Source organism: Taudactylus pleione, unplaced genomic scaffold (assembly GCF_031769625.1).
Source record: "Taudactylus pleione unplaced genomic scaffold, aTauple2 ptg000154l, whole genome shotgun sequence".
NCBI lineage: Eukaryota > Metazoa > Chordata > Amphibia > Anura > Myobatrachidae > Taudactylus > Taudactylus pleione.
In genome coordinates, this window is record NW_028284556.1 from 31,326,513 (window position 1) to 31,341,213 (window position 14,701).

A 14,701-nucleotide genomic window follows, 5' to 3' on the forward strand; every position below is an offset into this window, starting at 1 on the left:
TTTTTATACAAAGTGAAGGCAGCTATTTTGTAGCCTGGACCAATATTCTAAAGAATAGAGTTTAACAATTCACTGGGATCTAGTGCTTCATCAGTACAGATCATGAAGTGTCTCATTAATTCACTAGGATCTATAGCTTCATCAGTACAGATCATGAAGTGTCTCATTAATTCACTGGGAGCTAGTGACATCACTGAGCTACATTCCCATGAATATTAGCTGCTTGTACTGTGACAGTTACTAGCCCAGCTTTCCCCCATACTTTACAATACTAATATACTGTATTGTACCATAATAGATAGGTTTAATTTAAAAAGTTTCCTGTATTATTTGGCACCCCATAGGAATGTGCAAAGTTTTTATGGCTTGAACAAGCTTCATGTCAAACAGTGTTTAATAATTGTCTCTCCCTGTCTTATAGCATAATAACTATTTTCAGGCTTCACCTTTCCATATAATGATCTCGGTTTAAAACTCATTATTTCCGTCATTATCACTAATGTATTTCAGCATCTGTAAGTCACAATCTCACAATCTGTAGCTTTCGTATATACAATACTTTTTAAATTGTAAAGTGTCTCTAGTGGCTGAGGTTAATGTCTCCGAGCTACCCATCATGCCATTATTTTTGGAAGCAATTTTAGAAAAGCTGAAGCTCAAGATACTTCTGCGTGATTTGTTTCTTCTACTTCACTTTTAGTTTAATTTTTTGAAAAGGTCTTCTCTTCTTTCATTTCAGTTAGTGTACAGAATGATGGTGTATTCTGCTCTAACAAGTACTTCCTTGGTTTTTGAGGGGTGGGGAAGGAATCTATCCACTAATGAATGAAACTTTAGGTGCTCATGTGTGTCCTTTATCTGATAATTGCTGGGCAGTCTAGACAACAGGTACCCTGTTTGTTATCTTATTGGCATACTGGCAGCTAATCAAAACATTTTTAAGTGGTTAGCTCACTTATTTATTTTTTTGTTATAAAGTATTTATTTAGTGAATTATATAGACATTAAGTTACATATTCTGTTTCCATTCTGTAAATGTCTAGTGATATTGCATGTGAAGGATGTGGATTATATCACATATGCATAATCGCTCCTGGTGCTCTTCTTGCTGCTTCGCCTTACAGTAGCTTCATATTACTTCTGTAGCAACAGCTATTAGAAGAATTCTAGTAAGCCTAGGTACCTTCCCCTTCACATTCCATCCTCATAAGGTGACTGTCCACCCCTCACTCCCCTACTGCTTTTTACTTTGTGTGGAGCATACATGTGTAAGGGGCTGCCAGCAGAGGAGGGTGACCTCAGTCTCAGTTTTGCTGCAGGCTGCTACTCTTCCATGGCAGTGATAGGCTGGGAGTGGGGGACTGCGCTGTGACATTACCAAGGGGCAGCCTTAGATGGCAGCACCACAAGATCGGAAGCACGTTAGTTATGTTCAAGTTAAATAAAATTATTAAACACCCCAAATCTTCCCCAATGTTACACAGGTAGGCTGGCACTCAGTGTGGGGCAGGTAAACCTAAAAACAGTAAATTAATGAGACATCACCCAGGGGAGAGAGATAAAGTGTAGATATTGCCCAAAGCAAACCAACCAGCTTTTAACTGTCATTTATCCAGCACAGTCTTTGAAATCACAAGCTGATTTATTGCTTTAGGCAACAAATCAGTGGCGTAACTAGTGTATTTAGAGCCCAGGACAAGTAAAAAAATGGAGCGAGCCCACCCCTCCCCCAAGTACATGCGCACGCTGAAAAAGTGGGTGACAAGGGCAGTGGCCACTGAAAAATGGGGACATGTCAACAAGACACATCACCGTTTCTCGTCACTCTGGGAACATTCCTTTCCATTCCGTATGCACCTTAATTAACCCAGTAGTAGTGCCCCTTTTGCAATGCCCCTAATAGTAGTGGCTCCCTTGCAATACCCCCTTTTGTAGTGCACATTATGCAGTACCCCCAGTAGTAGTGCCCTTGTGTAGTGCCCCTTATGCAGTGCCCCCCAGTAGTGCCAATTATACAGTGCCCCTTATGCAGTGCCCCCAGTAGTACCTCTTATACAGTGCCCCCAGTGCCCCTTATGCAGTCCCCCCAGTAGTGGTCCCCCCCTATGCAGTGCCCCCAGTAGTGCCCCTTACACAGTGCCCCCAGTAGTGCCCCTTATGCAGTGCCCCCAGTAGTGGCCCTCCCCTATACAGTGCCCCCTGTAGTGGTCCCCCCTATGCAGTGCCCCCAGTAGTGCCCCTTATACAGTGCCCTCCAGTAGTGCCACCAGTAGTGTCCCTCATACAGTGCCCCCAGTAGTGGTCCCCTCTATTCAATGCCCCTTATACAGTGCCCTCAGTAGTGCCCCCAGTAGTGCCCCTTACACAGTGTAGTGTTTCAGTAGCATGATATCAGAATTTCATTAAACAACTTACGGATCCATAGATTGTAAACTTTTGAGCAAAGCACTCTTACTATTTACTTTATTGTTGCACTGATACAAATTGTTTATCATTACATATCACTGAAAGTCAGCTTTAGCTGCTTTACAATATAGGTGCAAAATTGATAGATTACAGTAGGTTATTATGTTTTTCAGTGAAATATGTTGCAAAGCATAAGTAACAATGAGTGAACTGGGAGTGTTGATTGATTGTGTCACACAGTGAGCTACAGTACTAGGTGATGGGACACTACAATGTCAAAGTTCTGTACTGTTTTATTGTAGTTCCTTAATGTTTCGGGATGTGTAGTTCCACAACAGTTGGTGGGGCCGTTTATTGCCCACCCGTTTTGTAGGGTGCATGCTGATCCTGTCCAATAAATATTCTGAATCTTCTCTTTAACATTGTTAGGTCTGAACACGCTCTTGTAAAATGAAACTAGAATTGTGTTTACTTACAGTATTGTGAACAAACGTCATATAAAACAAATGTAAAAAGTTGTACCACCAATTTGAATATTTGCATTTAATGGAGTTTTGTGATTAGCATATTTATTTAATATGGTAGTGAGTCCTAAATTACAGATGGCTCAAGGTCCCCAAAATAACTCAAACATTTCCAAAACATTTTGGTATAATTAGATTTAAAATATCATAATACAAAAATAAAAATCAAATGATAGCAGAAATCCATAATCTCCTCCTGCATTCTACTATACATATAAGTAGTGTGATATTAGTGGCATTGCCAAATTCAGCACAACAAATAAAATCAGCAAAATAGAAAGCATAGACTGGAAAGGTTCTATTCATTGTCAGTGAATCTATTTCTGTTGACAATCACTTCTTACAGGACCAAATATGAAATATATATATTCTTGCAGTTTCAAAAAGTACTATTTGTAGAATGTGCACTATAATGTCTTATTTAAGAATACAGTATTTCCTATTTGAGACCCCAAATCTTGATTTTGCACTAAATTTGTTACTTGCCTTTGTGGTGTTCTTGCATTTTCTGAATTTTTTTTTTCTATTCTTGCCTCATGGGATACGGCCGGTGCCAAAGTTGTCTCGTACAGTCTTGCAGTTTGTTGTGCAGAACTTCTGCGTTAATTATTTTGCAGATTTAGCAGAACACTGTCACAGAACTTCTCTGTTAATTATTTTGCAGATTTAGCAAGACACTGTCAATCTGTTAGGCTTGATGACAAATTCTGCCAAACTTGTAATATTTAAATTACATTTAAAAAGCTATCTGGTCCAGAAGGTCCCTGATGACCCAATGGGAAATAGCAATAAACCAAATAAACTGAAAAGTAAAATCTTTCATTTAAATGTGTTTATTCCGTTATTCTTTTCTAAGACAACATCAGGTGAAGATGTTCGAGACTTCACTAAGGTGCTGAAAAACAAGTTCCGTTCCAAGAAATACTTTGACAAGCATCCCAGATTAGGCTACCTACCAGTGCAGACTGTGCTCGAAGGAGATAACATGGAAACGTAAGTTGGCTGCTAGCAGCACTATATTGGCTTATATTTTTTTTAAGAAGCTTTGCTGCTTGTGATAAACAGGGACATCCAACATCCAATTTATTCCATAAAACTAGCATCTACATAAATTTCACTACATTCCTATTCCTCATTTATAAGTTAGACGTTGTAAATTAAGGTAAATATGAACGTAGAATAACACATATGTTGGGGTGCCTGAACTAATACAGGAGCAGACACACCCAAAGTTCATCACAGCTTATATAGTTTCTGGTTTAGCATGTAGCTAGTTCACATCACATTACATAAGGCTTTGTCCATAAAAGGTATTACGCTATTATCTATTTGCGCAGATATGTTCCATAGTCTGGCAGTTTGACCTACGGAAAGAATTTGACCTAATTATATCATTTCTACAGAGGAATTACAATTAGGGATATTATACAGACATACTATACATTTGCCACCATGCAGAATTCAGATACACGGAACTCCATTTTGTTATAAAACTCTGTTTTGTTTTTCGTTCAGCTCCCTATTCCATTTCCCCCATGCTGCCATATTGAAATATCTCTTCTAAGAAATGTAAAGAGATAAATTATATAATTTAGGTAATTTCTGTCGCCCTCCCAACCCACTATATAATGTAAATCATATTTTTCTCCCACCACTATCTAATGTAAGTCATATCTGGCTCCCCACACTATCTAATGTAAGTCATATCTGGCGCCCCACACTATCTAATGTAAGTCATATCTGGCGCCCCACACGATGAATTGTAAGTCATATCTGGCGCCCCCCACTATATAATGTAAGCCGTATCTGTTGCCCCCCCACAAGCTTTGCAAATATTTAAGTTAGTTTCTTAGAATGTAAGTCACATGGTTGCATGCATTTCAAGGGGTATACTACATTTCCAAAAACAATTCCTATATTTTGCATACATCAGAACATTAGGGTACCAACACAGGGACCCTCACAGCCTGGCACCACACAATAATGCAATCTCCAGGCAACAGTGACTAAAAACACGTAGAGGAATATTTAATTTGATTTAATAATGCGTAGAATATAGTACAGTACAGAATGGTAGATATGAACTTTTGTATCCAAGGAACAGTTGGCTTGTAGTAAACAATTACATGCACCCATGTATAAATAACACTTGGCGTTCACATGCTGCAATGTAATGTGACTTTTGTATTATGTTGCTAAGGATACCAAAACAGCTTGGATTGGTCAGATAGTAATTTATTGGAAGCTGCTATATATCTATTAATGTTCAACCCATATCCATGGTCACTGAAAATAATCTGCCTTAAACTTTATAAATAACTAATAACTATAAGTTAACATTTTCATTTCTGTAGAGTAGGTAGGTTCCCAACATTTAACAATGGTCGGCTTCAGGCCCAAATCTTCATTAATTTCATATTGATCCCTTTTGGTTGAGTCCTGTGAAAGCTTTATTGCATTATAGTCATATAGTGTGGGTATTTCTAAGGCAGGAAGGATTGGGGGTGGTCATTTGGACTTCTTACCAAAATGAGTGACATCATGACCTATATGTGAGATAATCATTTGTCTGGGCATTCTGCAATGAATTCTCTCAGTATTATTGAGTATTCCTCTTCTGGCCAGCACTGATATGTAGCAGAACAGTAAGCAAGTACACTCATTTCTATGTTCTTGGATGTATCTACTTTATAGTAAAGGAGTCCTTAACCAATATTATATGTGTAGACACTCAGTTTCGGGATCTGCAGTCTGTGTCCAACCATGTTATATGTATGCCCACTGCATCCTGTGTCCACACCAGCTGGTAGCTCTTATCTGTAGTTTAGTCAAAATGCCCATGGTCATACATGTAAAAGTAGATGACTCACATGTAGTTTTAAAAACATATTTTGACTTTTTCTGTTTACCTTCATTTAACATGTATCTTTATTTAAATCACATTGTTAACTGGTATTAAATCTGTCATTAAAATGTGGATTAAGAATATATGCTTAAACTATACAGCTTTTATTTCCATTTGTACATGGACTTTATATTGTTCAAAATGCTAAACTGTACTTACCAGGTTTACTGAGAATTATTTCTGTACATCCTTGTTGTTTCCAAGTACAGAAAACTGCATTTTTTGAAAAAAAAATGTTTCATGATTTCTGCTTTGAATATTATTTCTGATTTTATAGTTAAAAAAAAGTAATTGTAAGAGACGACCTTTATGGAGAATATTTATTTTACTGTACCAAATACACTAGTTTATTAAGAAGCACTTTGTTTGGTCTTGGCCACCAATTCATTTCACAAGTTTTCCTTTATCTATATTTTATTTCGGGTAATTTCTTTGTATGTGATTTTGGTTCTCTCTATATTGTTCTAAGCTGCTATTATCTCCTGGCACAGTAAGATTCTTCTGACCCAGCTTCAAGCTCCATTGAACCTCTTTGCAATTCCTGGCACATTTATTAACAAAAAGATTTATTATAGCAGTAATTCTACCTGAGATTGCAAGGAAATTAACAGTTGTGCTGCATTACTGCTGTAGAATCCTCCAAGTTAATTAGTAGTCACCCAGGAAACTTGCACTGGAGCTTCTGTACTTTCAGTATAACCTCTTGGGAGAGAAGAGATTTGGGCTTTTTGGTTTTTCTGCTATCCCTTACATGGCATTAAAGTGTTCTCTCTTGGTTTCTTCCTTGTTCTTTTGCAGCCCTATAACACTCATCAGCATGTGGCCTGACCAATTTGAGTGAGTATTAAGTCCACGTCAAGTTCTGCCACACTTGCAAGTATTTATTTGATTTTATGTCACACTTTCACGTTGTATTTAACTTTAAAATCAAATATTTTTCTTCATATCTTATATTTTTATTTGTTGTAGTCCTTTACAGTCCCCAGAACTGTTTGATGATGACACACATTCCAGGATAGAGCAGTATGCTAGCAGGTAAGTAACTGTGTACAAAACACATTATGGCAATGAAAGGGTGCAATATATCTGTTGATATCGCAGCTTTTTGCCATGACTTTATCCCATTTACAAGCTTACAAATTTGTCAAAGCAAAGCAGATGGATATCTCAGCAAACTGTCAATCCCTTCCAACTGTAAATTGCCATTTTTATCTACATAAAATAACAACCGCCAGATATATTATGCTGCAGTTGCACAAACCACAGAGAAACCTGCCACAAAAAACTGCCAATAAAAGAGGCTATCTTGCCCGTCAGTCTGTAAAGAAAAAACCTCTCCCTCATGTTCTCGTTTGGGACCTGATACTTGGTCTCAGTCCTCTATGGGTATGCTTAGGCCCCTGCACCTAGGGATGCCCAGGGCAGTGCTACACAGCATTGTCCTCTCCTTTTACCCCTGGTTGTTGGGTACCAGGAAAAAAAGATCTGTGTCCCCTTTATAATAAATAAGATTGACAACCTTTATAATAAAAATAATTTACAATAAAAGGTGCACTCTATATTATAAATTGAAATGTGCTCTCTTTATTATTGTAAGAAATAAAATCTGGTTCTAACCACAGTGCCGATACACACATACACCGCCGATACACACGTACACCGCTATACAATCTTACATGTGCAAGTGTGGTCAGGACGTCCGATCGAGAGTGAAGTCAATCATAACATCGCATTGAAAGTGTGATTGTATAGGTGTGTACCCAGCTTTAATAATAAAACATATAAAACTAATCAGAGAGTGCACAGTTAAAACATTTGGACATGTGATTGGTAGCTTTGTAAAAATGTAAAAACCTAATCTCCCTATAACTTTCATATTTATTAAATATGACCCGAATATGGAAATTGTACATTTAGAGAATCTTAATAACGTTTCCAAGCTAAGGTGAGCATGCACTACATCACGACATTTATTACTGCTGGCTTGTTTATCACATTGCAGCAGGTTCATGTCAACATTGCTACTTTTAATATGGGTTGGCCGACAGCCATCCTAAGATGCTTGTACTTCCTAACAATAAGATATGCATTCATCTCTGGCATAAGTTTGCTGCTGTGGGTTTAAATTGTGGAAAATGTGCAAGTTACTGACTTGAAAACTCCCAGGTTAGAAAAGGAGTCTTTGATCTTAATGCGATTGCACATTTATGATCTGTGTCTCTGACAACATTGTCATCTCCTATGCAATTTGAGTAAAAGTGAATCGAAAAGGGTGCAGAAGCCAAATAATACTGCTGTGTTTCACAAAGCTGCAACCCAACACTTATTTGCATATTTATTAAAAAGAAAGAAGTTTGCCTGTCTTTTATCGTGGCACAGGTTTTGAAGCCGTTTACTTCAAAGCAGAAATGCTAACTTGAAGTATAATTGGAAGTACCTCAGAAAATATCATTGCTGCAAAAACAAAATTAAAGGTGTAAATCTGCTTTTATTGCCAATAAGCAAACAACTATGGCTTCCTTTACTTTATTAAATATTTTCCTTTTAGGTGAATACTTTATCATTTACATTTAATAAATGAACAATATGCTCATGAGAATATCACCTAGGCTGAATACAAATAATGAAGGCTAACTGCGCCCAGCAACTATTTATTTAACCAACAGTCCCGACACCAACTAGGACAACTATGGGGGCCTGTTTGGAAGTTCCCGGTAGTTTTGCTTGTTGAATTTGGGATGTTCGTTAAAATATAGTTCTGGATGGCATTAGCAATTATACTATGCAACCTGGAGTAAGTCCAACTCGCCATCAAACCCAGTGTGTCTGGGAAGTGGTAAATATGGAGGTAAGAATGGAAATGTGACACTCTTTTCCTCCGTATCTGCCTATGTATATACATACCTTTTATTTTAAAAAAGGGGGGAGGTCTAGATATCATGGGGAGATAGCAGGTCCTGCTGAGTTTAAAATGTAAACATTTATACACAGGTAAAGGGTGGCAGCGGTGGGTACTATTTTACCTGGCCCCCGTACTTATTGGACGGACCTGATGGATCCGCTGCTGAGAGGGATCCCTCTATGCAGCGCATATTATTACTGGGGGTATGGCCATGCCTCCTGGATTTGTCCATATCCCCAGTACCCGGGCCCTGTTCAGCTCTCAACGGCCCTGCATTATTATAACATGTTTAATTTTGTGTAGATCTATCCTTGATCACTTAACTGGAAGATATATATATATATATATTTTTTTTTTAACAAAACTTTATTATAAATGTTCAATAGTTTTTAAATTAGTTAATTAGGTTATTAATATCTATTTAAAAACTTATAGAGATGTGTCCACATACACAGTTGCTAAAATTGCACCACATAGTCCCCTGTGCCAAGAATTTTAATATGCATCTTACTTGCATCCCTATTGTGAAAAAGTACAATGCAAGAGTATACTGCCTACTGGTGCTGGCATTACATGCACCTCTGTGTGTTACTTAGTCTCGCAGTGCATGTAAAAAAAGACAGTTCCAATATGAGCGACCGCGCCATTCCTCCAGCCAAATACTGTTATTTCTAATCTGCAACTTTATACAGACTTCATGGCAATTCCTTTGCGACAAAAGTAACATGTTCCATGTTCCCGTGCCAGCTAAGTGATTTAAGATCACTAACTACAGTATGAGTACTACTGTAGAGATTTTACAATTTACTTATTACAAAGAATAAAAAAACAACAACAACACATGAGTATCGCTTTAAAGGGAAAAATCAAACTCTTGGAGCATGACCTTTTGTTTTTGTCACACCTTCTACGTTCTGTGTAGCACTTTTGCTTTTTGGCATTTGCTTTTTAAAGGAATTGTTTTCCATTCAAATGGCAAGCCTATTGTTTCAGCACTTCTATCTTTTTGGGTGCATCTGTATACGCAATCCTTATAATACCTGTGTACTAGGTTAGGCCTGTGTAAATTGTGTCAAACAACATGACATCGGTAATAGGCAACTCTTTTCTCTCACTAGGCTGGCACAAATGGAAAGAACTAATGGTTCTCTGTTCACAGACAGCAGTTCTGCCACTGGAAGCATGTGAGTAATGTATCATTCCTGCAATATGTATAGTAGTTTGCACCACCTCCATGTCTCACTTGTGAAAGCTTTCCCATGCAAAGCATATTTAGCAAGAATTACTGTGGCATACTATGAGTACTGCCACCACAACCCTCTTCTGTCATGGCCCTCTCAGGATGCCAGTAGCAGAAATGAATGAGATGAATAGAATTCTTTACTTACACAGCTTAGGTTTTCAGTTCCACTGAATCATTCACACTTATATTATCAGACTGGCACCACGAAGCTGCAATCTTTACTGCTCCCAACCAGTATTGCTGAGCCAGCTGAGTATAGTTCTTAGTTTTGGGCAGGGTTATTCTTGAATGAATCCCTAGCTATGAGTACTAATGAAGAGATTTTTACAGCTTTAGTTATTAGAAAGAACATAAATACAAGATATATACAATTATGACTTTGTCTATATTATGTTTAAAAACATTGCAGACTTTGTGAAATGGAGGAAAGTAACTAACTAGAAACTGAAAATATCATGGCAAATGTCTAAGTTCTGTAGTAGAATGACTTTTGCATATACAGATGTATTGGTATATTAGTGATATACCGCTAGACAGGGCCGTAACTAGGGTAGTGCGACATGTGCCATGGCACAGGGCACCACAGGGCAGGGGGCGCTGAACGGGCATGTCAATTTTCTGTTTATTATCATTCTCACTTGTAGCTTCCTCTTATTTTATCCCTAGCATTTCCTATCTCTTCCCTGGCCCTTCCCCATGAGGCTATGGCCCTTTTTCAGATGAGCGTCTTATGTCCCTATTTGAAAAATATGGGAGGGGGGCGCCAATGCTCTCTCTGGCACGGGGCACCACAAAGTCTACTTACGGCTCTGCCGCTAGAACACTCTTGATTGTCTTAAAGTTCAAAAACAAGTTCCTGTATAAATCAGTCAAATTGTTATACTGCATTCTGAATATAGGTGGCAGCAGTCTGTAAAGGAACCTAATGTGTACCTCAGGAAATACGATGTGAGCACAAATGTGTTCACGTAGAATATTTTTTCACAGATTTGACTCCTACAAAAGCATATATGACCTTATTTGTGTACTGTATCTTTGGTCTTTTTATGCTTTTCCTTATTGATTGCCCACTTTGATAAACATTCGCTAGTTTCATTGTAGGATTAGTTTGCAATCTTTATGGTAATATGGCATGTTTGTGTTAGAATTGACAATGGTGCGTGCTTGCATAATATATATGCCTAGAGCTCTACATGTCGCTAAAGAAAAGTTTCTAGTAAATGAGTAAGCAGGCTGTGTTTATGTGTATTGCTGTGTCTACATAAAAAGCGGTCTAGCGGTTTTGGTAGTATCTTGGAGTGTCTAATTAGGATTTTCTATTGCCTGTGTGTTTTTGCTTTATTTCCTTATATTTTCCATACATATTCATGAATTATAAATTAATCATCTGGGTATATTATAAACCTCTTTAATCTCTTTTTGCAAATAAGTGGCCAATTGATGTTGGAGATTGAATTTAGCTCTTCAGACTAATGAAGGTTAATAATCAGAGTGTTGTAATTTAATCTTGATACATCAGCATCTTTCGAATAATATTAGGTGACAGCACCACATGTAAGTGCTATGCTGCTATCTCTTGTCACGCTCAATATTCACATTTACTGTAAATTACAAGTTTCTAAGGAGCTACAGAGAGTTCCCATGACCATAGCTTGAGTGCTTTTATACTGGGCTCGGAAGACCGAGGTGACTTTAAATATTCAGAATAATTTACTGAAGGAGATTCGTTATCCCTCATTAGATATAAACAACCTTTTTAAAACTTAGAAATGTCATGTTTTCCTGTGTGGAGTTTGGTCTTAAGGGTTCCCAGTCCTACTGCAGCCACACCACACAGCAAAAGTAATACAACATCGATGTCCCAGCCCTATCTATTTACAAATACAATGACAAAGCAAGTGGAAGTAAAAGGTTGTGGGCCTGACTCAATGCTGATGTTCGCATAGTTGAGCGATTGTTTCCAACTGCACATGCGCGGAAATTCCTAAACACTCCTCCAGCGCATGTGTTATATAGAGGGTATGCACAAAGGCACTATTGCGATCGAGACAAATGGTATCAGAAATGTTGTGCAAAAGTGATGGGAATTCCCGGCGGTGACTGGAAGGGGTGTGGATTACTAGGTCGCAGTAAAAAGGTCGACAAGCAATAGGTCGACACCAGATGAACGTGCCTGACCTAAACTGTTCTTCCTAGAGTCTAAGTCTCTGGTAAGTGCCTAACCCTAATATAAAAAAAAAGTTGACCATTTTTGTGTTGGCCATTCCTATGTCGATCTTTTGTACCTGTTGACCTATTGACTGTTGACTATCTCGTGTTGACCTATTGCTTATCGACCTTTCATCTTTAATCCTTCAAGCGACTGGGTGGTGGCTTGAAATGGTCCGTTCAGTGGGCGTGTTATGGGAGTGTCGCGGGCATGTCAGTGTATGCATATACAGATACTCAGCCGTAGCCATAGGAGGCCATAGTCACATGGAGAAACAAAACAGCACCTGCCATAGGGCTGGTGCAAGTTTCGATGGCGCGACTGATGGTGGTGTTTAAGGACGCACCAATCTGTATTACAGCATGTACAAATGTAGCCACGCTCATCTATACTGCGATGCGAGCACATCACGGCATGGATGGCACGACTAGCATGCCTGCGGCTATGCCGCGATACGTGCCCAGCTGCGAGTGCGTCGCGGCGACGATGAGGCTGGCTAAATCTGTACCGATCTGGGCGTCTCAGTCCGTGCATATTCTGCCGCATGAATGTACACCAGGGAAGGAGTTTATAGCAGCACTTTCATAAAGTTGCAGACTTTCAACTTCCAATTTGCAAAACATGTTACCAACATTTCTGCCACCTCTGTTCTTTGGGTACCTTGGTGACACAGACACAGAAGGTATACTTTATTTTGGGTGTATTGCTTTCATATGAAGAAACCATTGCTTTGTAATAGTAGTCAGAAACACATTCCTTCTAATAGCTACTATGTATATCCCATCTCCCTGGATTCACTAGCTCAGCTTCAAATTGCACCTAGACTCGAATCTGGCATGAGAAATGATCTCACTATCTCTGCCTGAGTCTCTTGTTGCTCCTGTAGCTGTTTATTGAATTTCAAGTTACTAATAACTGTGCTATCTCTTTGCCTTGTTTGTACCAATGTGCAATTAAAGCCCATCTAAATACAGTAATTAAATTAGCAGAGCTCATGAAACTAAGGAAGTAAATGCCTATTATCTCTGAAACAGTGCTCACAGTGCAAGCTGTAGACTTTTTGGTGTAGATCCCTAGTCAGCTCAAAGTTTAATCATTGTTTGATAGTGTATGTGAAAGCGTATCATTCAGTAATTTCCCATAGTATGAGGTATACATGTAGGAAATCTATAATGAAAGCAATTTTATTATAATAAAATAATTCCATGATTTATCAGCAATTATTTTTTAAAACAATTTTGAATCTTCAATTTCGTTTATTTATGTATTTCTGTATCTAACACATTAATAAAGTTATTTGTAGTAAAACTGACAGAAAACAGTCTATGCTTGGTGTATTTTTAATTATATCATATATAAATTAATGGTTAGAAATTGGGCATTCACCCCCTACCACCACCCAACCTAATTCTTGTCTCATTTCATCTCCTATTGTTAGTCCGGCTGCATCTCATGTGAGGGTCCTGGTCCTCCATGTGGGGACTGGTCTGTGTGACTGGAGTTCCATGTGCAGAGATCAGTGAGTGACATTTTGGTACTCATTTAGCAGCCCATTTATCAACAAGTTTTATTATATGCAACAAGTTTTAAAACTTGTTGCGTATAATAATGGTGCTCCAGCCAATCAGTTCTTAACTGTCATCTGCTTGAAAAATTACAGTTGGGAGCTGATTGGCTGGGGAACCATTTATCATACGCAACAAGTTTTAAAACTCGTTGCGTATGATAAAACTCGTTGATAAATGGATCACTTAGGGCGGTATCCAATTAGCCACAATAACGATAAGTTTTCACCAGCGAAAACTTTTCAGAACCATCGCACTAATTTTCCGCTAATTGCATGTATGCGTGCTCCCGTTTATCATGCAATCCAATTACAAAACCGGCGATAACACATTTGCACGATAATTCTGGCAGAGATGACAGGCAAAAAGTACAGGGGAAAATTTAGAAATCAGCCTGTACCCCAAATAAAGGTAAACTAATATTGGGTAACAGGATAGAAGTCTTTTATTGGCCATAATCAAAGGGTTTTGAGTTCATAAATAGTGTTGAATGGCTGTTATATGTAGTAAAAAAAAAAGATAGAAATACATTTTTTTTGGTAATGCTTTAGTTAAATTAGGGGTACATAAAATGGGGGTAAATATATTTTTGAGTAATTTTAGGGCACTTTTATTTATTTATTTTTAAAAATACACCTAATGCAATGCTTAAAACACCTGCCCCATCCATACAGCCCCCCAAAATACCTAACTTAACCCACTACTTTGAATACATTTGACTTCACTTTTTAGTTTTTCACCCCAAAAATGACATGTCATTATTGGCCCAAATAAGCTAATTAAAAAATATTTTTGTCATTAAGGTGTCCCAGGGGTTCTGCACCAAGTCCCGACATTTTAGACCAAAAATGTGGATTTTGCACAAGTTTTCACCTACTCAGAGATGGTGAAAACTAATTTGCGATAATTGCTATGGAAGATTGCCAAAACAGGGGTCATCTAGGCTA

At 38.2% G+C, this 14,701-nt stretch overlaps 1 protein-coding gene across 4 annotated transcripts in view; it reads left to right on the forward strand.

Annotated features, from left to right (window-relative positions):
* UTRN (utrophin) overlaps positions 1 to 14,701 on the forward strand; it is a 764,396-nt gene that overhangs the window by 723,388 nt on the left and 26,307 nt on the right. For 2 of the 4 annotated variants that reach the window (XM_088474412.1, XM_088474410.1), the window contains 4 exons: positions 3,787 to 3,923; positions 6,634 to 6,672; positions 6,805 to 6,870; positions 9,856 to 9,921. In XM_088474412.1, the coding sequence (XP_088330538.1) occupies positions 3,787 to 3,923; positions 6,634 to 6,672; positions 6,805 to 6,870; positions 9,856 to 9,921 (308 nt within the window). The remainder of the gene's footprint in view (positions 1 to 3,786; positions 3,924 to 6,633; positions 6,673 to 6,804; positions 6,871 to 9,855; positions 9,922 to 14,701) is intronic. The other 2 variants (XM_088474409.1, XM_088474411.1) reach the window with 1 other exon arrangement.